This window comes from Ptiloglossa arizonensis, chromosome 11, assembly GCF_051014685.1.
Source record: "Ptiloglossa arizonensis isolate GNS036 chromosome 11, iyPtiAriz1_principal, whole genome shotgun sequence".
Taxonomy (NCBI): domain Eukaryota; kingdom Metazoa; phylum Arthropoda; class Insecta; order Hymenoptera; family Colletidae; genus Ptiloglossa; species Ptiloglossa arizonensis.
In genome coordinates this window covers 4815704-4842287 of record NC_135058.1, presented here as the reverse complement: position 1 = coordinate 4842287, position 26584 = coordinate 4815704, and the positions used below count along the sequence as shown (strand labels likewise).

The following is a 26584-nucleotide window of genomic DNA, read 5'->3' as shown; positions in this document are numbered from 1 at the left end:
AAGGTTACCTTTTGCTCGATTTTTTCCTTCGAACGAGTTCTTTTTTTCCTTCTTCTTTTTCTTTCTTTCCTTCGAAAACGATCGTCGTACCACCGGTATAAAGTCCATTTAAGAGGAACATAGGTATACACGGTCGTGGATCGGTTTCTCTTAATATTCCCGCGTGCACGTTTGGAGCGTACTCACGAAATTCGATTGACATCGCCGCAGAGAGGTCGGTGTGTAACGTAATCATTACTGTCATCGGAAAGCCCGATCCTTTTCTCCGTAATTTCAACCGGTGGAGCGGCGTCGGTGTACGCCGGCTGAAGAACCCGTAGACTCAGACCTCGTGCTACCTGGTGGAATGGGTCTCATTAAGGACGCCTTCATGGCCCTTCATCCTTGGCTCTTCAGGCCTCGTCTCTCCTCCCTCTCACCCCACGGAGACGCTCGTCTTTTATACCTGGATGCCCTCTGCTCGCGTTTCTCGGCTACGTTTGTATGTTCGCGTGCGCCTTATGCGGCCCGAAGGCCATTTGATGGTGGTTGCTTGTCATCTTCGACTTTAACCTCGTTACGATTTACAGGCGTTTCTGAAACGAACGAACGAACGAACGAACGAACGAGAACGAACGAGAAACGAACGAGAAACGCAACACTCGCGGTTTTCCTTTAAATACGAATTTGTTAAGATTTATTCGCGACCGGAGCTCCGACCGACTTAAGGTCCAACGTAGCGCAAAACGCGAACGTTTGTACGCGGTCTACGGTGTAACGAGATTTCCCGGGCTTTCCGCACCCTTTAACGAGTTCTTTTTCCCCGTGTATTTTGTAAATGTACTTTCGTTGTCGCAACGGGGACCCGGGCGTTATCGCCCTCTGGAATTGTGCAGTTCGATAAAAATCTCGCTTGTTACCACCGGCATCGCGCCGGTGGTAAACGGAACGGGGATACCTCGCGGACAGGAATTTTATTTCTTACGGGATACGACGACGTTTGAGAAATTTCCACCCACCGTGAGTCTCGAGTGCCACGTTCACGCCTCGTGGCTCGTCCGAAATCATTCAAAACGTTCGAGAACCTACCGGGCAAAAGTTAGTTTGGGCTCTCTCGAGCGAGATTTTCGACCACGGACGGGAATAATTGTTTTTTAAACGGAAAAACCTGCCTTTCCGCGACTTTCGTTGCGTTTGTCGATCCTTGTGATGCGGTGTCTGGGGTCAGTTCGGACCCACGCCAAGATATTTCCATTCACGTTGTCAGAAGCGACACGAGCGCCACGTTCACGCCTCGTGGCTCGTCCGAAATCATTCGAGACGTGTGGCGGTGTCTGGGTCAGTTCGGACCCACGCCAAGATATTTCCATTCACGTTGTCAGAAGCGACACGAGCGCCACGTTTACGCCTCGTGGCTCGTTCGAAATCATTCAAAACGTTCGAGAACCTCCCGGGCAAAAGTTTGTTTGGGCTCTCTCGAGCGAGATTTTCGACCACGGACGGGAATAATTGTTTTTTAAACGGAAAAACCTGCCTTTCCGCGATTTTTGTCGCGTTTGTCGATCCTTGTGACGCGGTGTCCGGGTCAGTTCGGACCCACGCCAAGATATTTCCATTCACTTTGTCAGAAGCGACGCGAATCTCTTTGTTTCTTTTCTTACAGTTTTCCAAAAAATTCTTATCCGACTGGCAACAAATTTACAACGTTGCGAACGGGTACGAGTATTCGATATTTATTATTTTACAACTCGCTTGCAAAATACGCGGCTCACCCGTTTTGCGAAAACTGCAAATTTTACAGGTACCGTGTACGTTTCTTTTTGATACGTTCTACCGTGTGTTTGTTTCGAACATTCTACTAAATGTTCGCTCGAAATATTCCACTATTCGTTTGTAACGACGGGTCCGAACAGACCCGGACACTGCTGAGCGGAAGTTCAGCGATAGAAATAATTATCGGGTTGTTCGGAAATTGATTTCGTTTTCCAAAATGGAGAATGTATCGTTCAATAAAATCTTTATACATTCTAAAAAAAATCGTGCTTCATTTTCACCAAAAAAGAAAAAAAAAAAACGAAATGACTTTCCGAACAACCCGATAAAAGAAACGTAAGTTGTGTAATCGGTGAAAGACTCTTTGTTTCTCTTTTATTTAACCGTTTACGATATACGCAAATCGATAGACCGGATCTATTCTGCGATTCAGAAAATCGTCCCCAATCGAGTACCGTGTCGGTGAGAACGATCGTTTAAATACGTTCGGGGGTAAGATATTTCCCAATTCGTGAATCTCTTCGGGTCCCTCGGTCGGTGGATCGATGAAAATAAGACACCCTGTATGCAAATATCGCGTGTCACCCCAGAGAAAGCAGAGCTAATCCCTGGAAAAATGCCCGGCGACGTTTCGTTCCGAAGTCAGGCTCCTTAGCGATCGCGAGGTACAACCCATATCGCTTCTTCGTTCTAGCTGATCTATTTTTCGTTCTTTGTCGCGGCTGCTTTGTCGTGTATGCTAATCGAATTCCCCCCTCTCTGATCTCTCTTTTTCTTTTTTTTTTTGTTCCAGGGTGGCGGAGGAAGCGGCGGAGCTGCGGGAGGGCTGAAATTCACGGTGGCTGACACTTGCGAGAGGATCAAAGAAGAATTCAATTTCATCCAGCAACAGAACCACTCGTGAGTCTTTCTCTTTTCTTTGACTTCTCCGCGATCTCTCTCTCTCTCTCTATCTATCTAACTATCTATCTATCTATCTATCTATCTATCTATCTATCATCTATCTATCTATCTATCTATCTATCTAGTTCGTCTATTCGTCCCTTTCCGTCTCGTTCGCGTTTCTCGAAGATCCACGATTATTGACGCCAATGTTTCTCGGGCTGTCTTCTCTCGCTTCCTTTCGTTCTCTCCCCGTGTTACGCGAGCTCGTCGCTGCGTTTTCCCATTGACGCTGCACCCTGTTGGCTTCCCAGTCTCTTAACCGTAGAGAAAACTTCGAATCGTTCGCTCGGTTGATTCTCTCGCTCGTAATAACGCGTCGCGAGATCCTACGCGCGGACTCTCACGGTGCTGCGAAATGTTCTCGATGTTACGCCCGAAAATGTGCGTTTACGCGAAATTCTTGAAACAAACTCCGATCATAAATCGACGATGGAACTGTACTAGTATATATTCGGTGTTTGTACGCGTTTACAATCGGTGCCCTTCAGAGATTGCTGTTCTGATGGAATTCTGATACAATGAAAAAGTTCTCGAACCGTGGTCATTATGTACAACGTAGTCCAAGAGTCTATATCTTTCGAGAAAATACATTCTAGAAAATATAATTACCAACTGAAAATCGTTGCGAGAACAATTCTAAAAGTTGAAAGAAAAATATACGCCTCGGTTGGTGAGATTACATTCGTTTAGTTTTTCTAAAATGTAGAAGTAACTAAGAATAAGCGCGGAACGAGAACTCCGTTTACCCCGTGATAAGGGCGGTGCTGTTTACAATGCACTCGATACGAGTGACGAAACGATTGTATTTACTCCCCTTCGATACACAGTTTACACCGACAAGGAGTCTCCGATTTGGACGAAAGGTTGTGCACTCGTTGAACAACCAACACGATAGATACGCTTTGTTTTTGGTCGCAGGTAACTCAAATTCAAAGCTTGTAAACTACCCTCGAAAGTTCGACCCCCGAAGTGATAACTGGAGTGTATTTCAACGAAAATTAGAAAGTTGCCTTACGGTTGAAGTTGAAACTTTGAAAAATTTCACCGCAGCTCCTCGCAACCGTTTTAGTTGGGAGACGTTACAGTTATTACCGCGAGGGGGTCAAACTATATCCGAAAGATAATACGCGGTCTTGTCTGGCCGCTTCTGTTCGTAAAGTACTCGTTCATTCGGGAAGCCAGAAACAAAGGCGCGAAAAGTTTTCGCGGAAATTTCACTTGGAAAACTTGGAGAACAGTTACAAACGAGGATCTGTTACACGCGTGCTCCTTATTCTCCGGGATCGGTCCACCCTCGCGCACTATGAAACATTTTTTCCTCGGTGGTTACGCTCTGCAAAGAGTCCAAAGAAACGATCGGCCGAAGATACATTCCATTGTCTCGAAAGAAACCGTCAGTGGAGGTTAAAATTAATTTCAATTTAAATTAACAGGTTAAATAAAATTAATTCCGACAGTGATTATTGCGATGTTTCATTGCTGCTCGAAAGTTACGAGCACCTTTTGGTCCTCGTGATAGATGAACCTTTTTATTTAAAATTATACTTTCGCATACTTTTGGAATTGGACACTTTATCGTTGTAATTTCCTAACAATCTCTTCTCTCGAAGTTTTTCCAAAGAAGTAAATAGTTTGTATAAATAACGTACATATACTCGCTGCATACATGTGCAATTACGTGCACATGTAACAGATTGCTCTTTAACTGCACTTTGCTCGAAAACGAAATCTCGAAAGCAATCTTGTTACTCCTTATTTTCGTCTTATTTCGACCCATAGAATCTTCCCAACCTCGTTTGTACCAAGAATTTTATCCCAAACTGCACATATATACAATTAGATGCACACGTACCAGATCGATCCTTAACAGCACTTTTCTGAAAAACGAAATTTCCAAAGCAATTTTGTTATTCCACATTTTCGTTTTATTTCGACCCATAGAATCTTCCCAACCTCGTTTGTACCAAGAATTTTATCCCAAACTGCACATATATACAATTAGATGCACACGTACCAGATCGATCCTTAACAGCACTTTTCTGAAAAACGAAATTTCCAAAGCAATTTTGTTATTCCACATTTTCGTTTTATTTCGACCCATAGAATCTTCCCAACCTCGTTTGTACCAAGAATTTTATCCCAAACTGCACATATATACAATTAGATGCAAACGTACCAGATCGATCCTTAACAGCACTTTTCTCAAAAACGCAACCTCCGAAGCAATTTTATTACTCCTTATTTTTGTTTTATTTCGACCATCGTAGAATCTCCCTGACCCCATTTGTAAGCACCACGAATTTCGACCAACGTTGCGTACTCGATCCGTTACACCTCACGGTAATCGAAAGCGCTCGGAATATTTACAAATTGAATTTTGACCACGATTTCGGGAAATCTGTTCGAACGTGTAGCGGCGTGATCGAACGCGGTTTCGCGATCGCGAGTAACGTGCCAGGCGAGTGAAAGTCGCCGCGCGAGCGGATGAGAAACGTCGCATCGGAGGGAAAAACGAAACGAAACGAAACGAAACGAAACGTTTCGTTTCACTGTCGCGGGAGAAGAAACGACGTCGGGATGTCGGCAATTTATGGTAATTGATTACGACCGGACGGTAATTAATCGCCGTTGCGGCAAGTTCTGTCCAAACGCAGGTGATGCTGTAACGTTGGAACTGTTATTGGAACGACGCTCACTTTCGAACGCGCGCGCTGAAATAGGGACCGTGTGTACAAATGTCTGCGTTTACGTATCATTAGTTATCTTGCGCGCCGCAACTCGCGATAACCGTTGAAACGCCGGACGAACGGTCAAATTTGCAGTTCGTTGTTAACCCGTTGCTGCTGTGACGTCACGCGACAGCTTTTCGGAGTTTATTTTTCGAATCTTCGCCGTTCAAAGAGGATTTAGTCCGCGTTATAGACGTATGACCATCGAACGCTCTCGCAAGGATAATGGAGAACATCGCGTGTTTAACCACCGATCGTTCATTCGTATACGGAGCGTTTTCGTTGTGGGAACATTTTTGAAATTAACCGCGCGCTATATTTTTCCAAGCAAATTGCTACCAATTGTAGCTAATCTTCTCGATCGACAATTTCTTCTTACGTGTCGTTTAACTGGTTGTATATAGTATTTATTCGGAGAACGTGTAATCTTCTTTATCGAAGAATTCGGGGTAGAGAAGATTCTGAATTTGAACAAATGCTCGATGCACGAGCAGTGTTTTCTTTTTACAAATTATTTTAATTACAACGATTATTATTATTTTGTATTTATTACGTAAATTAAAAGAAAGTATACGCGCGTCGTATCGGAGTAACGACATAATTACGTAAAGATAAAGTACAGCCTGAGGCTGCTTTCAAACGTGACCTTCGATGTATGTACGATCGCTAGCTTTTTTGCGGTCAAGATAAACATATTAGAAGTCTCGTAGGAAAAATGAATCGTTATTATTGTATCGTAGCGTTTATCCGTGCTTCTTAAAATTGAAACTACTCGAAAGTATATTACCGACACGTTGGTGGTTCTTTATTTCTCTATACAGTAATAACGTCTTTATTATACCGTATAAAAACTATACATGCATACTGGTGTAAACGCGAAGCGAAGCTTGGCTGCTATTAAACCTAACCTGTACGTACTTGCCTTTTATGTTGAACAATTACTTCGCGCCGTATATGGCTCATCTTGCAGTTAGGAAATCTTTCACATTTATCCTACGAAAAAATAGCGAATGCAAAAATAATCGGTAGACGAAGACCCGTCGCGACGATTATGGACATTCTGACGAGCAGTGCCGGCGACGATGAATTTATCGCGAAGGATTTTCGAAACTTGGAAATATACACATTGGAACATCGTGTATGTTTCTTTTTGATACATTTTACCGCGTGGTTGTTTCGAACATTCTACTAAATGTTCGCTCGAAATATTCTACTATTCGTTTCGTAACGACGGGTCCGAATAGACCCGGACATCGCTGTGATCAGAACTCGCGAAACACCATTGATACGGTTACATCGAACTCGGAGAGGAAAACAAGAGCTAAAATATTTATTTTAGCTTCCGTTTCGTTTTTTTTTTTTTTTAAAGAGAAACGCGTTAACCGTACTCGAAACGGATAAATTATCGCGAATCGTTCCACGATTTTTCTTTTTCTTCCGGATTGTAATGTTAAAAGTTTCTCAAGATTTCGAAGACGTGTATTCAAGATACGAAGAAAGAAATTATCGTCGCTGGTTTCGCGCGAGTTGATCGTCCATTTGTGTTCCTCGTTGCAAATTCGTGTTCTATCTTCTAAACTTTGCAACGTGTCGCGCGTAACTATTTGCGCGTGTCGCAAACCACGACTGTTTAAAATTCGTAACGCGGCTAAAAGTGCCGTACCATTTCTCGCGTGGTAAATATTTCTTGTTTTTTTTTTTGTTTTTTTTTTTTCTTTCTTTTTTCGCACGACGAACAAAAAAAAATCGCGCGGCAAGGGGTTAACGCAGCTACTTACACTCCAGGTAAGCGATACTCGTCGGTTGCGATATTTTTGCCACGGAGATGTTTTACAACGAATTTCTCGCGGCGATTCTCAAACCGTCGAGTGTTAATTTTTCCATCTCACGGTCCCGGCTATTTGCAAAATTACACTCAGCTGTTCCCACTTCCGAGGAGAACAGTAGCAATTCTGAAATATTACGAGTTCACAGTCGGCTCTTTGAACGCGAATTAGTTTCGTTCCAATGCTCCAATTAGGTGGGAATTAACGTTTACAAGCTGTCTCTTGTACACGGGGTGTAGAAAACAATATCCGTACTTTTCTCCGAATTATATCCTTCGTTTTGCACGTAGTGTGGAACCAAGTGTTCGCGAATTCGTGGCGGAAAGTTTCCACGGTCCCCTAAACGCGCGATGTTTAACTTGCAGCCAAGTTTTCCGGTGTCGCGTGATAAAAATGTTCCCGTTTGTCGCAGCGTGTATCGATTTCGTTGAAATAAATCCGTTCGATTGTTATTTTTGGAAAGAATCGAAAAATACGGGCGACTCAATTTCGCGCCACGGCTAATTCCGCGATGGTTCGAATAAAGCTGATCGATTAAATAATACCGGTATATTTTCAGAAATAATCTCGTAGTAATTGATCGTCGGAAGTATCGTATTATGCAACGTTAAATATTTACGATTATATTCTCGCTTGACTGGTAAAATGTGAGAACGTTGAAGGACGAAGGAAATAATACCTTTTCGTGGAGAATTTCGCTTCCTCGATATAAATAAAGGTCGGTAATATTTATCGGAGATTGTACAATCGTCTTAGAAATTTTAACGTCGATTTATTCCACGTAACGTTCATTGTTACGAAACGATACACATTCCAATTAGTTCACCCGAGTAATTGCGACCAGGGAGGAACAATTAAAATAACCCGAACAAAAATCGTTTGTTCGCGTCTCGTGAAGTTTACCCGTGTATTTTATCGGGTTGTCCGGAAAGTAATTTCGTTCTCCAAAATGGAGAATATATAATTTAATTAAACGTTTCAGTCTTTTCTTACAGTTTTCCAAAAAATTCTTATCCAACCGGCAAAAAATTCACAACCTTCTGAACGGTACGAGTATTCGATATTTATTATTTTACAACTCGCCCGCAAAATGCGCGGTTCACCCGTTTTGCGAAAACTGCAAATTACCGGTACCGTGTACGTTTCTTTTTGATACATTTTACCGCGTGGTTGTTTCGAACATTCTACTAAATGTTCGCTCGAAATATTCTACTGTTCGTTCGTAACGACGGGTCTGAACAGACCCGGACATCGCTGAGCGGAAGTTCAGCGACAGAAATAATTATTGGGTTGTTCGGCAAGTGACTTCGTTTTCCAAAATGGAGAATATATCATTTAATAAAACGTTTGTACACTTTAAAAAAATCGTGTTTCATTTTCACCAAAAAAAAAAAAAAACAGAATAATTTCGCAGAATAAACGAACAACGCAAAGCAATTTCTCAGTACCGCAAAATTATCCGAGTCTTAGATCGTTTCGCGATCACGACGATTCGACGCGACAGATTCGCGATCGTTGTCGAGAAACAGGGGAAAAACTTGGGACGATCGAGTCGGTGCGAACCCCAACGAAGGTTATGAGCGGAAGACACCTAATATAGTGGCGCGCAACAGTTTCCCGACAATTACTTTTCCAGCCCTTACCGCTGGAGTTTGGAAGGGGAAATATCCCTCGACGCGTTCGCTGCCAAACCGATTTTATCCAAATTTCCCCGCGGGACACTCTCCGCCCCCACTCCGCGGCCTTTTTTTTTCATAATTCATCGAGTTTTGACCGTGAACCGACATTTCGTACCGGAAACGTGTCTATTTGTAATTCGACGTTCGGAATTTGTAAGAATAAAAATTTAGCCGTTCATTCGGAAACTACCGACCGTCGTCGATGCGTTAAAAATGAAACGAATGTTTCGTGACCTCGTTTCTCTCCACTCGCTCATTATACTTTAATCCCGCGTTATCAAATATTCATATCTGTTTCCCTCCTCGGTGGCAAAACCCCGAGAAACCGTCCGGAAAACGTTTGCACGCCGCTGTATATATCGACCACCTTTTATTATGAATAAAAGCATTCTTATTTTAGATCTCGAAAAAGCGTTGCTCCTCGAACACTCTTGCGCACGCTTCCCGACGTTTTTCCGTTTATTTTCCATCGATCGCTGCACGTGTACTGTGCACGGCCGACAAGACGTCGGGCGGAAGGAACGTGGGACTGATCGGTCGGAGTGGGGGGAAACACGCCCCTCGTTTTCGAGCGCAGCGTGTTATTGGTCGAAGCACGTGTACCGTATAACGTTGCTACGGAATACGGGTCAGATTGGTCGTTGCGAAGTAAGCCAGGCTACTCGTACGGAAAAACAGAGTAGGGTCGCACGTATTTACGTTATTGGTCGCATCTGTACTCGGTTCGATGCAAGTAGTCGGTGGATCTGAACAAATGTATACGATCGACGCACGGACAAGACAATACCAAACTCACGGTCTTCTTCCATCGCGTGAATTCCATCGGAAGGTTTGTTTTTTTCTTTACCGACTTGTCCCGTTGAATCGAGTGTACCAGTGACGCGCCAGGAGTTGGCCGCTCTCCCACAAGCTATAAACTCACAGAGCAAAGGGGAATCGTCCGCTCGCCTCGCCGGTGACGCGATTGCTGCGTCCTTGCGCAGATACATTGTCACTATTTGCCAAATTGGGCACGCGTAACAGTTCATCGCGGAACGCGACCGAAACGAAACGCGACAAAGTGAGACACAACGATAGAGATCGCGAACGCATCTCGGATACGTTTCGCGTCTCGCTTCGTCGCGTGTAGTTTCGTTCGTGTTTCTCGTCTAGCGGTGGACTTTTACGCTCGCCCAATTTAGCCAATAGTAACGGTGTATCGCGTCCAGGCGTCGCCATCGCGTCACGATCGATGCGAGTGTTGTTGTGAGTTTATTTTGACCCGATGCACCTTACGCGGGATATGAAACGTACAGGCACAGAATCGCCGCGTGTACGACGAATAATGATACTTTATTATAAACAAAGATACACCGTAATTATAGGCTTTACGTGGAATCTCTTTCTGTAATGGTCTCTTGGGATTACGACCGATCAACTCGCGACGCGCAGCACGATGCAGAACAAAGAAACAAAAGAGCGAAACAAATGACTAGCGAACCGATTATGTGGCGACACTCTTGCGTCCTTAGTGCAGCGATGAGTCGTTGAACGCGAACGGTAAAGTGGACGATTCCCGTTTCCCCTGTGACTTTTAGCTTACAGGACAGCGGCCAACTCTTGGCGAGCCACTTATATTGGTCGTCGAGGCCTCTGCAGTTGTACGTCTCGGGGACGTGAGAAGTGGGGATAGGCGGATCGGTCCGCTTCCGTTGTTCCCCCTGTGCTGTCTCGGATTTCGATCAAGCGACGTTCTATAGTACCGACTGGGTCGAGCGACCAAGAAAATAAACGAGACGTATTAAGATCGAGGGAAATAGCGCGAAACGAACTGTGTTTTTTTGAAGGACATCTTACGAGTCGCGGACAGTACCTACGCAAAATTTGATTCGTAAATTTACAAACGTTCCGTATACTTGCAGAGGACATCTTTTAAACCGTGCACAGTACCTATGCAAAATTTATAAATGCTCTGTATGTTCACGGAGGACATCTTCTAAACCGTGCACAGTACCCACGCAAAGTTTACAAATGTTCTGTATACTAACGGAGGAAATTTTCCAAACCGTGCACAGTACTACGCAAAGTTTGCTCCGTAAATTTACGAACGCTCTGTATATTCACGGAAGATGCATCCAGCCATCTTTTTCGAAAGGCGAAAGTTCAAGGAAACCGTTTCGTCGGGGTATCGGAGATACGGTATCCGTAGAACGAGGGCGGAGCGTTGGAAAAATTACCAAGTTTGAATTGCGTTACATCCAAGTTCCCGCAAACGTGACGACGTTACAATGACCGCGAGGTGGCGGTGCGCATTATTCCCCGCGATTCTCGACGAACGATTTCCCGTCGGCGTTCACAACGCACGGAACGAGATGGCCGTATTTACCGAAAATACCACCGATACATTTTCCTCCTTTATTCGCGAATAGGGTTTTTGCATTTTCCGACCGCCGGGCCCGCCTACACCGCAACCGCTAACGCCGCCATAATCTCATTTCTTCTTATTCCTTCAGCTTTTTCGCCAGAGAACTCGATCTTACTTCCAGAGACACACCGCGCTCTTCTTCCTCGAATTCAAGATGCTGAAAATCCCAAAGGAGAAGGCAGCGACGGTCTTGCCTCTCTGTGCGCCGCGTCTCGTATCTCTACACGTACATATAGATATATAGACATATATATGTATATATATATATATATACACACACACACATACCCACACAAATATACAGAGACCCACGTGCATACGACCGCGCACCATTTCCACTTTAACGCATGTCTGACTTGACTCGTTCCGTCCTCAATCGCTTTTCACTTTTCAGGCTGAAGATCGAATGCGAGAAGCTGGTCAGCGAGAAGACCGAGATACAGAGGCATTACTTTATGGTAAGGAATTTTGTAAGTTCGTTTTTCTACGTCTTTTCATCTTCGTCGGATATGCTGATTCGCCGCTGTCGAAAGGATCGCCCTGAAATCGCAAACACTGGTAGGAAGGAACTCGATTGGTACGGATAGAGAGCACCGCATTATCCGGTGCGGCGTTCGCGAGCTATGGAAACTCGCGATCGCGGTCGGTTCGTCGGGTTGGGATTTTATCAAAAAATTGAATTAAGAGTGTAATCCAACCGTTATTAAACCGGGTCTTGGTTTTGGAAAGTATCAAAGAGGAGAGAGAAGATTTTCTCCCGTTGCTTAAGTATCGAAAGGACGATGGTCGATTTTTCGGTGGTCTTTGGATAAAAAATTATTTTTATTTAACAATAAAAAAAAAAAGAAAAACGTGCCTCCGAACGATCCGCGGAATCAAGAGTCGTGTAATCGACACGCGACGGGACGATTGTAGTAAACACGCGTAAAGGTTGGATCATCGTAACGAGTACAACTCGTCCAATTATCGCGTTTCATTCTCGTCTGCTTCGGACGACGATACAGCGAAATAATCGTTCGGAAAATCCGTAGAAGGTTGATGCCGAGATAGACGAGAACCCGTAAAAATGTTGCTGCGCGAGAGCAAGAACCGACCGACAACGCGTCGTTCACCGATCGTCGCGATAAATACGCTCGTTGAGTAACAGCCTCGTGTCTTGTCGTTGTTGTTGCTCTCGTTTAATCGTGGATAATTGATACAATAATAACAATAACGATAATAGAAGCGTAACGTGCGCGTTTAACGATATTCAAACGACGAGAACGTAACCGAGTACAAGTGGGGCCTATCGCGGGGATTAATTTGAATTTTAAGTTTCCGTTGATCGATAGACTAAGATCACGTTGCGATTTGGAATTCTAATTCACCGTCTTGATTTATGTGATCGGCATAATACGCGGGAACTCGCTCCGATCGATAGCTTCCACGTTGCGTATAAGTAAAGATCGCGAACACCCAAGACGTAACGTCGAGGAATCTAATTTTTTAGCCTCGTCGGGATCGTATTACGATCCACGTTTAAGTTTTTCTCGCGTAATAACCGAGCCGGACGATCAGCTACGACTGTCGGCGCCTCTTACAACGTGCTAATTACGTTCACCGAGGCGTGATTCGTAAATTACGATTTCATTTAAAATGATGCGTTTCCCGATCGTTGCTCGCGCGTAGCGATCAATTTACGATCTCTGTGTTCCATTCGCGATCTTCCATAGATTTTCCAAACGATTACTTGGTAAACGAACTATCATCGACCGAAGATCGGAACAAAGTGAATTACGCGTGTTGTATAGACGAGAGCGTGAGTTTTTTCTTCTCGAGGGGTACCGCGGCGCGGGGGGAAGGCTCTCGACTCTGCGCGTGCGCAGATCTGTACCAGTGGCGCCACTCGTGTGTATCCGGCTCGACAGTTTCATCGTTTACGGTTCTCGCTTACAAGGAACATCGCCCAGAGACTATCCTTCATTTCTATCGTTAATTTTTATTCCTCGGAAATCAAACTTCTCTCATACTTCCCCCACCCCCATTTCTATCACTTCTCGAGAAACATAACGAAACATGTATTTCATCCGTAACTTGGAAGCTAGTTTTCACCCCTTAAACACGGTTATCTGCATTACCATTAGTTTTCGCGAAAGTTAATTAAATAGATATTTCATCCGCAACTTTGAGGGTAGTTTTCATGCCTTAAATACGACTATTTCTATTAGTTTTCGAGAAAGTTAATTAAACGGATATTTCATCCACAACTCCCAGGATAACTTCCATCTTTTAAACACGATTATCGGTCGATAAAAAAAAAAATAAAAAAGAAAATAAGAAACACCTGTCCAATATTGTCCAACCCTCTACCCGTGCTCCAAAAATAAAAGATTTGAAATTACACGGCGATGTTCCTTGGCTCTTTACGTATCTTCGATTTTTCGTTCGAAAGTCCGTCGAATCGAAGTCGGTTATCGATTTCTGGTAATCCACGAGGACGTATCTTTCGTCGAATCAGTTTTTTTTTCGTCTTCCGACCATCGTCACCGGAATCGTCCATTTTCTATTATCGTCCTCGAACGATTCCCGCGCGTTCACGCGTCACGGTAAATTCACCGAAAGTCTCGCATCGACGATGCTTTCCTCTCGTTGTCGCGCGTCTATCGCGCAATTATCGACGTATACCGTGATCGTGGCCGAGGACACTCGGGTTTTACAAGCAACCAGGTTACAGGGCCATTATCGAATTCGGTGATCTTTGTCGCGAGTTCTGCTCCTCCCTTCGCGACGAGATCGTAGAAAAACGATCGATATTGTTCCCGTTTCGTATTGCCGTGGCTCTTCGATTCAGTTCCCATCAGCGCGAAGGCAATTAGCTCAGCCAACCGTACTAATCGTATCGTCATCGGTAAGGAGCTTAACTTGGACTTACCTATATTAAAGTGCAGCATTAACGTGGACCAAAGTATTTGCCCGGGGGACCGTTTCATTTCCGGCTTCTTTATTAAATATTTATTACAGGTCGAGTCGAGCGGATGGTAGCGTTGTAGGTTCGGTACTCCGTCCGTGGAAATATCCCGCGATCGAGCACGACACGTTTTAAAAGCTCATCGCGGTTCCTTCCTCCGGTTTCACGGGTTTAATCTGAACCTCCGGTTCGAGCGCAAACTGCCAGCGCAAATAGGACTGTATTTTTCATCGTTGCTCGACGTAACCGCTGCTTTCCTTGCTGCGGCTCTCGCGTGCCCGCTCGTTCCGTCGAACAATTTTTGCGGCATAATCGTTCGGCTACCGGGGCAAATATTTTTTACCATTCCGAGCGAATTCGACGTTAGAAGTGTTTTCCCGTTTTCCCGTACTTGTGTTTTCGGACATTTCGAAGTCTCAGTTACGTGTTTACGATCGATAACGCTCGATAAGATCCGATTCGAGACTTCGTGCACCGAGTCGAGGCCCGGTTTGTTGTAAACGCGTCGGTACGGTAAGGTCGCTTCGAGGTACACGCGTATCGATGTTACGTTCGAAAGCTTCGTGCTTCTTCCTGGTTTTTGTTCCGATCGACAATTCGTCCCGTTTATCGCGACGGAGTCTCGGAATCGATACGCGTTGGAGGAATAAAATCGTCTTCTGTTACAATTTATCAACTAACAACAAGCAACTATCAACAAGCTTTGTAATTTTAATCGTAACGAATCGCGCGTCTCTGGAAAGCGATCGTTCCGTGGAACCGTGGCGAAGTTCGACGAGGACGGTTTACACGGTGTCCTGGAACGAATTAAACGAAATTGTGGAACGAAATTTTCTTTTACGCGAAACTTCCAGCGCGAGAGGCGACTTTGAAAATCAAGTCGGGCGGGTACACGACTATTCGTATTTTTCTTGGAATTTTCGATAGGTAACGTTCTCAACTAATTTCACCGATCTACTTTTACCGAGTGGATGATTTTTGAATTTATTAATTTTACCGAGTGGATGATTTTTGAATTCATCACTTTTACCCAGTGAATGATTTTTTAATCCATCACATTTACCGAGTGAATGATTTTTTAATTCATTAATTTTACCGAGTGGATGATTTTTGAATTTATCACATTTACTGAATGGATGATTTTTTAATCCATCACATTTACCGAGTGGATGATTTTTTAATTCATTAATTTTACCGAGTGGATGATTTTTGAATTTATCACATTTACCGAGTGGATGACTTTTGAATTCATCACTTTTACCGAGTGGGTGGTTTTTGAGTTCATCACTTTTACCCAGTGGATGATTTTTGAATTCATATATTTTACCAAGTGGATGATTTTTAAATTCATCACACTTACCGAATGGATGATTTTTGAATTTATCAATTTTACCGAGTGGATGATTTTTGTATTCATATATTTTATCAAGTGGATGATTTTTGAATTCATTTCTTTTACCGAGTGGATGATTTTTGAATTCATCACATTTTCCGAGTGGATGATTTTTGAATTCATCACATTTATCGAATGGATGAGTTTTGAATTCGTCACATTTACCGAATGGATGATTTTTTAATACATTTCTATTACCGAGTGAATGATTTTTGAGTTCATCACATTTACCGAGTGGATGATTTTTGAATTCATCACATTTACCGAATGGATGATTTTTGAATTCATATATTTTACCGAGCGGATGATTTTTGAGTTCACCACTTTTCCTCGATTAAACGATAATAGTAACGGTTTTGTATCTTTCTGTTCAAACGTACACCTAGCTTTCGAAAATATATTATCCACGGAAATTGTACACCATCGTGTATAATTTCCTCTACGTCTAGATTAATTTTTCAATAAATCTCTCCCCCGGTTCACTCTCTAAAACTCGTTCAAAGCGAGTTTTCTATGTCCGAGTTTGATGTTTGCGTAAATCCTAGGTTCTTTGAAAAGTTTCCCCAGCCTCTAAGCAAATGCACCAGTTTTTCGTTAGTTTTATTAAATCGGATCGCCCCGGTTCATTCTCTAAAACTGGTTCGAGTTTTAACGTATAAGCGAAACCACGATTTTCGAGGAAGCTTCCTCGGTTTCTAAGCGAACGGTTCTAAACGAAATGTAATTTTTCGTTACTTTTATCGAATCGAATCGACGCGTAAATAGTGTCGTTCCATCTGGCGCGCAGTCCTCTGTTTTCGGGGAGACCGAGATGATCGGATCAGAACTTGCGGGAAAGGGATTGGTTAGATGGCCCTCTGGTGATGAGAACGGGAGTTGCAGCCACAATTTCATTATCCGAGACATTGTTGAAAGTGTTGTCCGTTTTGTCGAATACGGTGCTCCGCTCCAGATAGTTGCCGCGAACCTTGGATAATCGGAGCCGATAGTCGATATCCACGGTAGAATAGGTACGACTGATCATTAAATCGGAACATTCTTGGGCAAAGTAAATAACACGGAGGCAAAGAAGAACAATTGCTGTTGCAACGTTCCCATTGCGCGTATTAAAGGAAAGTATAAGCGTCGCGAGAGATTGCCCGATTCCATAAAACGAGGACACTTTCGACATTTGTTTTTGAATCCATTCTCAAAGTAACGCGCGAGATAAAAATGAAATCGTGGGAAAAAGTATTGAAAATTCCGGTATATTCGCGATCGTCGGTCACTCGTTTCCTCTTTGAGCGTAAATCCGTGTCCACGTGCTACGTTTCTAGCCAAATTGCATCGTTTGTATTTATAATCGTTCGACGAAAGTAGAAAATATTTTCGACGAGAAGCATCGAGAATCGTACGTTGAGATCGCGCGTCAATTTTTTCCGTACTCGAATATTCGACGAACGCAATTCGAATATTTCGTTCGTTGATCGAGTTCGTCGAATCGTACGTTCGTTCTTCTTTTTAATTTTCTTCTTATTCGGTACATTCGATCGTTCGGAACGTTCCAAGTTTACTGGCAGCGTTCGAACGCAGCCACGAAACTCTGGAAAACGGTCCCGGCCTCGGTTACCATCGACATTTTCCGAACCGGTTTACGGAGTAGATTTTCAAAGTCGTTTTCCACGACTCCGTGGTACCGTACCCGCGAAAAGATATGTATTCTACGAATTTCGAGATATTTTCTCGCACGGAATCACGCCCTTTGAGGGTTGCGTTTCGAGACACCCTGTATCTTGAGTGCCTCCGGGTTGCACAGGGAAGTCGTGTACGTGAACAGCGGGGCGAAGAAAAAGAAATCGGGACGTCTGGTTTGTTCGTGTGTGTACGTGTGCGTTTACTCGTACGTGTACGCGTACGTGTGTATAAATTCCCGGATATTTGAGAACGTGCCCTTACGTTGGCCGTTATGCTGTTCTGCAAACTGCTTTGACAGTGTACGAAAACGCGCGTTCCCGGCCCGGAGGGTCAACAACCCTGCCGCGATACTCTCGGATCCTGGATTTATTTTCATCCCCTGGCCCCCTACTCCGGAAAAACCTCCGGATGGGAACCTCCTATTATTTTAAACGCGATGTCTGCGAGCGTTATCGCGGCTCGCGATCGTTCGTAAATTCCACGTCGTTGTTGTCGTTGTTGTCGACGTTGTTTCCTCGCGCGCGTCCCGTTACGCTGTTAACGCGTCGCGATAACGTTGTAATTTTCGCGCGTACCGAAGAGAAAAGAAAAGAAAAAAAAGAAAGGAAAATTGAAGAAAGAAAGAAAGAAAAACGGAAGAAGTTTATCATTACGCGAAATCGTCGCGATAACTTTGCAATTTTTGCGAGTAAAAGGAAAGAACAAAATTGGAGAAGAAAGGGAAAACGGACGAGGAAAATTATTACGGGAAATCGTCCGGATTAGTTTGTCATTTTCCCGAGTTCCAAAAGGGAAAGAAGTTAGAGAAAAAGGAAGGAAGAATCGTCGCGATAACTTTGTAATTTTCGCGAGTATCGAAAGGAAAATAAAAATAAAGAAAAAGAAATCGTCGGGAGAAATTTGTAATTTTCGCGCGTACCAAAAGGAACGAAAACATTAGAAAGAGAGAGAGAGAGAAAAAAAAACGAAAACGCAATAAGAAAATTATTACAAAAAATCAACACGATAACTTTGTAATTTTCGCGAGTACCAAAAGGAAAGAAAACATTAGAAAAAAGAAAGGAAAGAAATCGTCGCGAGAATTTCGTAATTTTCGCGCGTACCAAAATGAAGGAAAACGTTAGAGAGGGAGAAAAAAAAAACTGAAAACGCAATAAGAAAATTATTACGCGAAATCATCGCGATACATCCATCGATCCGAGTACTCGTGAGAACGGTTTACGCCGATACGGTTCTTCCCCGTAATAATCCGGCCTCTTCTCCACGGTTCGCGAGATCGTGCGCCGATGTTAACTGTACGTTTGATCGTAATTGTCGCGAACTGTACCATCTCTGTAAACTGCTACACCGATGTGACACCGTGCAAGCAACCAAGCAGCAAGCTGGGCCGAGTGGTTGGGGCTTGGGGAGGAGGAGGAGGAGGAAAGAGGAGGAGGAAGGAGGGAGTGGGAGGACAGGAAGGGAGGAATGGGGGTGGTCGAGGGTGGGGTGGGGGGGTGCCAGTGGGAGTGGATAAGGGGACAGGGTGAGTGGGGAGGTGACAGAGGGGCTGATGGGGGTTGGGAGTTGAGCCGGTAATCGATATCTCCAAAGTAAACGAAGAGAGAGAGAAACGGCGGGGGGACAGAGACCGCGGAAGAGCGGAGGAACGGCACAGGGGAGGGGTAGCGGGGAGAAAACGGGGGTAGGGAGACAGAGAAGGGGGGAATTAGAGACAGAGAGAGAAATTGATGTCGAGGGTTTGTCAACTACCGACAAGTATTATATACGTACAGCCGCGACGGGAAGGAGTGTGTCGGTGCGACGTATGCACAGACTGCGAACGTGTTTCTGATATTCTAATTCCACCCCTGTGTATTCCAACCAGCCACCTTTTCGTCCCCCCCTCCGCGTCCTCTCACCCTTCCACGATTCATCCTCCGCGATTTTCATTAGGGTAACGTGCCGCGTAAATCCGAGCGCCGCTTCAATATTTCCTTTTTTTTTTCCTTCTTCTTCTTCTTCTTCTTCTTCTTCTTCTTTTTTTTTTTTTTTGATATTTCCTCTCCTTTCTTCCCCTCCGTCTCTCTTTCTCGCACTCGCTCGGTTTCGTTTCTCACTCTTTTTCTCGTTCTCGGTCTTCTCTCCTCTCCGTTGCCTCTTCACCGTCGCCCTCGTCTCGCGTTCCGTCCTTTTGTGAACTTCGGCGCACGGATCATCGCCTCCGCGACACGTCCTTATCCGATACAACCCCCTTTCGAGCGGCCGTCGACTCGTTACGTTCGTGGATTTTTCGTTAAACGACGTTACGGTCGCCGCGGCGGCTAGTATCTCGAGGCTTTAATCGGTCTAGCGAGCGAGCCGGCGCGAACACGCGATACACACGTCGTTACCGGTGATTAATGTTCCGTCGTGAGATTACGGAGTAATGAATTTTTTTCACCGAGTAACCGCGCGCCTGCGCCCGACACCAAGGAACGATCGTCTCCTTTTCGGTTCCCGGGTTCTCGGTGCTTGCTCGAAGGGGGGCGGTCTCGGTTAAGTTAGGGGCCGCGTTAGAATTTTCTCGGACCACGAAGGAAGGGTCGGTGGGATCCACCGAACGAGATATCCGCGCGTTATTTCGTTTTTATCGCGAAACGATAGAGCACCACCCCTCACCGATCCTCCGGTCGAATTAATTTTCTGGAAAGTAGCCGGCAACGAGCTTCTCCACGCTCGGATTTAGTTCCCGTTCTCTCGATTTTATTCGATAATTCGACCGGGGGTGGAAAGAAAAAGAAAGGAGGAGAAAAGAAGAAGAGAAAAAAAAAACAGTTGTTACGTCGATAAGAAATTGATTCGATTTCCATTAGGGGGAACGGAACGCGATTCGTATCGACGAAGCGCGAGGAACGCGAGAAAAATATTCTTATGGAAAGCGAGCTCTCGGTGGCGTGGCCGCGCGCACGCCCACGTTTTTCACCCTTTGAGAACGCAGACTCTCCCGATTACCCTCTCTGTCTCGCTCCCACCCTGCCGCGCCGTTCCTGTTTATCTCTATTTCGTTTTTCCGCAACGTAACAAATTAAACATAACCCACATCCTCCGGGCACGTTTCTTGATTACTTCTTGTTTTTTTCTCTCTCTCTCTCTCTCTCCCTGGTCGCGTTCACCGTCTGCTTCTTTTTACAGATTTTATTTCCACCTTTGAAGTTTCTACCCGGGCAATTTAGTGTTTTCGTTCCTTCTTTTTTTCTACCTTCTCTCTCTCTCTCTCTCTCTCGTTCGCTCTCTCCACTTTTCACCGACGTTTACGAAGTTTCATAACCGTGCACCCAACGTCCGCGGGGTTAACCGTTTCCACGAATTTACCCCGTTTCTCCTCTTTCCGTGGCGATACACGCGCGCGGGCTGCACTCGCTTGTTTTTTCGTTTTCTTCTTCTTCTTTTCTTTCTTTCTTTTTTTTTTTCTTCTTTCTTTTCTTTCGTTTTTCTGTTTCACTTTGCGGCCACGGCGTGGGTGTCTTTCGTTATTCAATTTTCTTAACGCCCCGCAGCGTCGTCGTAACCGGCACGACATCGACTCGGTCGCTTCTGTTTTTTTTCTTTTTCTTTCTTTCTTTTTTTCTTTCACGCACGCTATCGATTTCACTTACGTCGACGGCGCGCACCCCTTTTGTCGTTGCACGATCCCATCGTCCCGCGAAGAAGGACAACGAATTAACCGTTGCGAGAGAATGAATTTCTTTCCGCTCGTGATCGCGCTTCGTTTCTCGTCTTCGTCGTTGGTAACACGCGTCTCTCTCTCTCTCTCTCGTTTCACCTTCTCACCTTCTCCTTGCCCCTTCGCGATCGATTTCGGTTGATTAACTATCCGTTAATTGTACTCGCGAGGTGCGAGGTACGCCGCGAGCCCTCGTGAAAACATTCGAGCCCGATGAAAAGCGAGAAACAAAGGAAAATGGGAGCGACAAGGTGGAACAAAGTGGCGAGCAATGAGTCCGGAAAAGGGATACGGAATATAGGGTAGAGAAACACGGGGAAGATAGATAGAGCGGTCGTAACGGGGGGGCCAGGGGGACCAGGGGGGCCGGGAAAAGGAGAGTGGGCGGCTCGATCGCCCTAGCAAAGGCTCGCTGCTAAAAGATCCATATCGAATAACCGGAGGGGGTGAAATTATCGGTACAACCCCTATTATTGGGTTCCGAACCACGTGAAAATAGAAAAGGAAAGGTTGCGAGATGAGATCGATACGACCCCTCTGCCGCCCGGAGAGAGAGAGAGAGAGAGTTTCTCTTCATCCGATTATCGACTTGGCCCGGCGAACTCTTTTCTTCGTGTTTCGGGACTTTCGAGCGAACCAATATACGGTTCCGCGATGCGCCCGAGAAGCATTTTATTACGCAGGGAATCGAATTAACTCCCGTCAGGATACCGATGACGTGCAATTTAGAGCGGACTTCTCCTCCTCGGTGGAGAAGCGCGTAATACGATCCCCGTCTCTTACCCGAAATCGATCCGGCTCAACGCCGCGATAATTATGCGTAGAGACGACCGAACGAAGAAACTTTCGTTTCTTCTACGCGAATGGAAGATTTTCGGGAACGCTACCGCCCGTTCGAAGATCGTTCTTTTTTTCTTCTTCTTCTCCCTTTTCGACCAAGGCGATCGAAATCGACCGTTGGCGACGGTGGTTACCGGAGATTTACGATCGGAACGGAACGAATTTGCCGCTCAAGGTCACTTCCTTTGGACGCCAATTGAGTCGATTCGCGAGACTCCTAGTGCCCCGTGTCACGCTACGTGTCGTACTTCGAGCTCCCGTTTCGAAGTAACGCCGTTCTCGCGCTGGTACCACGCGACTCGAGACGATTTATCGACTCGGTCGAGGCTTCCGATCGTTCTTCCACTTGTGAGAAAAGAACCATCGTTGAAACGATCGTTGCTCGACGGTTAGTTGCGCGTCGAAGCTTCGAGCTGTACTCCCGCTCGAACGATCGTTCGACGGTTGCCCGTTGAACCTTCAAGACCTTCTTCCACCCGAAAAGTGTCGCTACTCGGTAGTTGTCTACGTTGAACGTTCAAGCCCCTCTTCCACCTAAACAACGCGATCCCTGACGCGACAAAAGAATTATCATCGGGCAGTTGTCCACGTTGAATATCAAAGTCGTTCCTACGTTTACGCAACGCCACTCTGATTGAAAAAAATGAATCATCCTCCGATAGAACGCTGCACATCGAACCTTTGAATTATTTTTCCAGCCGACAGTGCGTTCTACGACTCGATCGAATTATTACTAGACAGTTGCCCACACTTTGAACATTCGAGCCATTCTTGCATCCACGCAACGCGTTACGCGATATAATGAAAGTAAATGATTCTTTCACCGGTCACGTTGAACATTTAAGCCGTTGTTTCACCTAAACGACCCAAATTTAAGGGATCGATAGTATCGACTCACGGTCTGGCTATTTCTGCCGCAAACGCGACCGTGACGCGATCGGTTATGTCAGTTGCTTCGCTACGGTCACTTGGTCGACGATTCTCGTTAACGTTTATCTCTTTGTCGCGCTACGGTCGCGTCGTTTAAGCGGGAGAACGGCTCAAGAGGTCGCTCGTTTACAGGTTTCAAGAAACCAGAAACAAAACCAGGAGGAGGAGCCGAGCGGTAGCCACGGTGGGGGTAATAGCCTTGAGCGGCCAATTGATTTCGTTCCGCGCTTAATACAGGCTGAATTCAGTTCCGCTGGACGACCGCTCCGACAAGTGAGCTATTTAGATACGAAGCGTTTAGTTTATGGCGTTGCTTGTACGAGACAGCGAGAGTTCGCACGACCTCGGTCGATGGTCCTTCCGGCCACTGCTCTTTCGTTATTATTTTACGAAACAAAGACACGCGTACATATTTCGTTTCCAGAAACGTTCGTGTATCTTTTCACGTATCGTGCGATTTAAATTTTACGCGACGCGTATTCGAATCACGATTGAACGATCGAGTCTCGGCGACAACTCGTTTCGCGATTCTCGCAGACGTTCCGCGCCAGACGTTCGATTGTTTACCGATTCGAGATGGAAAACTTATCCATCGGCGTGTGTTTCAACAAGATTCAACTATCGTTGTTCCGGTTAATCGCTCTTCGAACTCTCGAGTTCGTCGAACCGTAACTTTCGATCCCCGTATGAATTGACCGTCCCCCGGGAACGAAATAATGGAAAAGTATCCATTTTGACGAGATTAAACTACCGTGGTTCTGGTTAATTGCTCGTCAAACTCCGAGTACGTCGAAGCATAACTTTCAATCCCCGTATGACTTCCGGGACGTTAGGGGATAGGTACACGTATGAACCGAGCCGGTAGATCGCTGGACCAAGATTCGAACCGTGCCCCCTTTCGTTTATCGGATGAACGTCGAACAGATTCTCGACGTGCACGGGCCTAATATTCGAGACACGGCTATTGGCTGTAACATCGTATCGAAAAGTAAGGACGTCGGGAAAGGAACAAATCCCCGAAGATCCTCGCGCGGTTCGAACGAGCTTCTATCGCGCGAGCTCGTCCCGTCAATGGAGTTATTACGGAACGAAACCGTGGCTTCTTATTTGAATATTCTATCGCGAATGAAACACGGAATAAATTATATTTTATCGGGTGCCATTTCTTTTTCATTCTTTCGTCTTTCATCCATACCCCGTATAATACGGCTCGATGGTTTAATAGATCGCGTTCATTTGAATTTCATCTCCCTTCGAGCGAATTATCAATCGTTAATAATTCACCGCGTTAGATTAAACACGCGCGGAGGATTCGACTCGTTTTCGAATTTCCTTAGCCGCGCGATTTAACGAGTTACGAATACGATTACCGACACCGGGTGTTTCGCCAAACTGCCGACCGATCGCCAAGATAATATCCAGGGTAAGTTCAACGGGAATGAGTTATTCACGCACGCGACGTTTACTTCAAGCTGGAACCGCTTTTCCGTAATTTTCGATGCAAATTGAATAATCATAATTTCACGAGTATCAACGATCGATGCCTCGTACTCGATGCATTGTAAATACTATTGTCGCATACCGTGCTCGGTATTGTTTCTTCGTCTCTGATCGAGTCCAAAGTAGTCGCTTCGAGCAATATCTTTGAAAATGTGCCCGAAATTTAAATACAAGAATACCTCCAGCTAGAAAACAACGTCAAGCAAGATCCTTGTGTCGTGGATATATTTTTTGTTACTTGGCACTTACTTAGGTTACTCAGGTTCGCTAATAAGACAACTGTCAACGTACATTTGAAAGAGTTTACAACCATTTCAACAAAAGTTTACCCATACAAAGTCTAGATAGAAAAATGCTTCCAGCTAGAAGACAACGTCAAACAAGATCCTCGTGGATGCAGTTTTTGTTACTTGGCACTCACTTAGGTTACTTAGGTTCGCTAGTAAGGCGACTATCAACGTACAATCGATAACGATTTACACAAAAGTGTACCCAAGCAAAATCTAGATACAAAAACGTCTACAGCTAGAAGACAACGTCAAACAAGATCCTCGTGGATGCAGTTTTTGTTACTTGGCACTCACTTAGGTTACTTAGGTTCGCTAGTAAGGCGACTAACAAAGTAAAATCGACAACCATTTAAAGAAAAGTGTACCCACGCAAAATCTAGATACAAAAACGTCTCTAGCTAGAAGACAACGTCAAACAAGATCCTCGTGGATGTAGTTTTTCTTACTTGGCACTCACTTACGTTACTTAGTTAGGTTCGCTGATAAGGCGACTATCAACGTACGATCGAAAGAATCGACAACCATTTAAAGAAAAGTTTAGCCACGCAAAGTCCAGATACGAAAACGCCTTCCGACCAGAAGACAAGGTCGGAGAAGGAATCCTCGTGCCGTGGTTAGATTTTTGTGTTACTTGGCACTTTCGGTCAAGTTCGCTAATAGATGAACCATCGACGTACGATCGAAAGAATCGACAACGATTTAAAGACCAGGGTCCTCGAGCACGCACCGCGTTCCACTCGTGTATCGTTTGGCGATATACGGTAACCCTTCGCATATTGTCGATCTACTTAGGTAATGGACGACCATGAAGACGGCATCGGGCTTCGCCGTACGAGAGAATTGCCATTACGATAAGAGGTTCGGCGTCGAAAGGGGAAAACCCGCGTAGAAGTTGCTCGGCCGTGCTTACGAGCTGCGTTCTCGTTGCTCTCGTCGTCGTCATCGCGGTCTCATCGTGATTATCGACTGCATTATTAACATGGTATATTTCCGTGGCCGATGCTATCGATTTCTCCTCCGTGGTGTCTGTCGGCCCGATGTGTGTGCTTTAGCCCGACGAGCGAAGCCAACCCCCAAAGCCATTCGTCCCGGAACGAGCGGCTAAAGGCGGACACGCAGTGCTAAGCGACAGCCACTAACCGATTTACGATCGCGCAAGCGCGCTCACGAATCGTATGATCCGATGCACTTCACCGGAACACAGCCTGGATCGAACCACCGTTCAGGATTGGACGTGACTCTTCCTTTCTCCCCTGTGCTTTTCAGCTTACCTCTGTTTCGCTGCTGCTGTGCGGGATTATCGCTCTTAACTTACGCGCTCCGAGCGTTCTTTATGAATCTCTGGGACCGATTCGGCGACGAAGCTACTACCTCGTTCGAGAACTTTCGTCGTTCGAGAAAACTTATCGAACAGTACTACATCGAACGGTATAGTACTAGGTTGCTCGGTAAGTTTCGTCCTTCGATTATACTTATCGAACAGTACTATATTGAATAGTATAGTACTAGGTTGCTCGGTTCGATATTGTCGTATCGAACGGTACAGTACTAGGTTGCTCGATAAGTTTTATCCAACGACAAAACTTAACAGTACTACATTGAACGGTATAGTACTAGTTTGCTCGGTAAGTTTCGTCCTTCGATTATACTTATCGAACAGTACTATATTGAATAGTATAGTACTAGGTTGCTCGGTTCGATATTGTCGTATCGAACGATAAAACTTATCGAACAGTACTACATTGAACGGTATAGTACTTGGTTGCTCGGTAAGTTTTGTCGTTCGATAAAACTTATCGAACAGTACTATATTGAATAGTACTAGGTTGCTCGGTTCGATATTGTCGTATCGAACGATCAAACTTATCGAACGGTACAGTACTAGGTTGCTCGATAAGTTTTATCGAACGACAAAACTTAACAGTACTACATTGAACAGTACTATTGAATAAGTTTTATCGAACGATAAAACTTAACAGTACTACATTGA

At 45.0% G+C, this 26584-nt stretch overlaps 1 protein-coding gene across 6 annotated transcripts in view; it reads left to right on the top strand.

Moving 5' to 3' along the window:
- Gro (TLE family member transcriptional corepressor groucho) overlaps nt 1-26584 on the top strand; it is a 187181-nt gene that overhangs the window by 34185 nt on the left and 126412 nt on the right. For all 6 annotated transcript variants that reach the window (XR_012993628.1, XM_076323147.1, XM_076323144.1 and 3 more), the window contains exons 3-4: nt 2546-2652; nt 11730-11793. Coding sequence is in view for 5 of the 6 variants with exons in the window: in XM_076323147.1 (XP_076179262.1) it covers nt 2546-2652; nt 11730-11793 (171 nt within the window). In the remaining variant the exon portion in view is untranslated. The remainder of the gene's footprint in view (nt 1-2545; nt 2653-11729; nt 11794-26584) is intronic.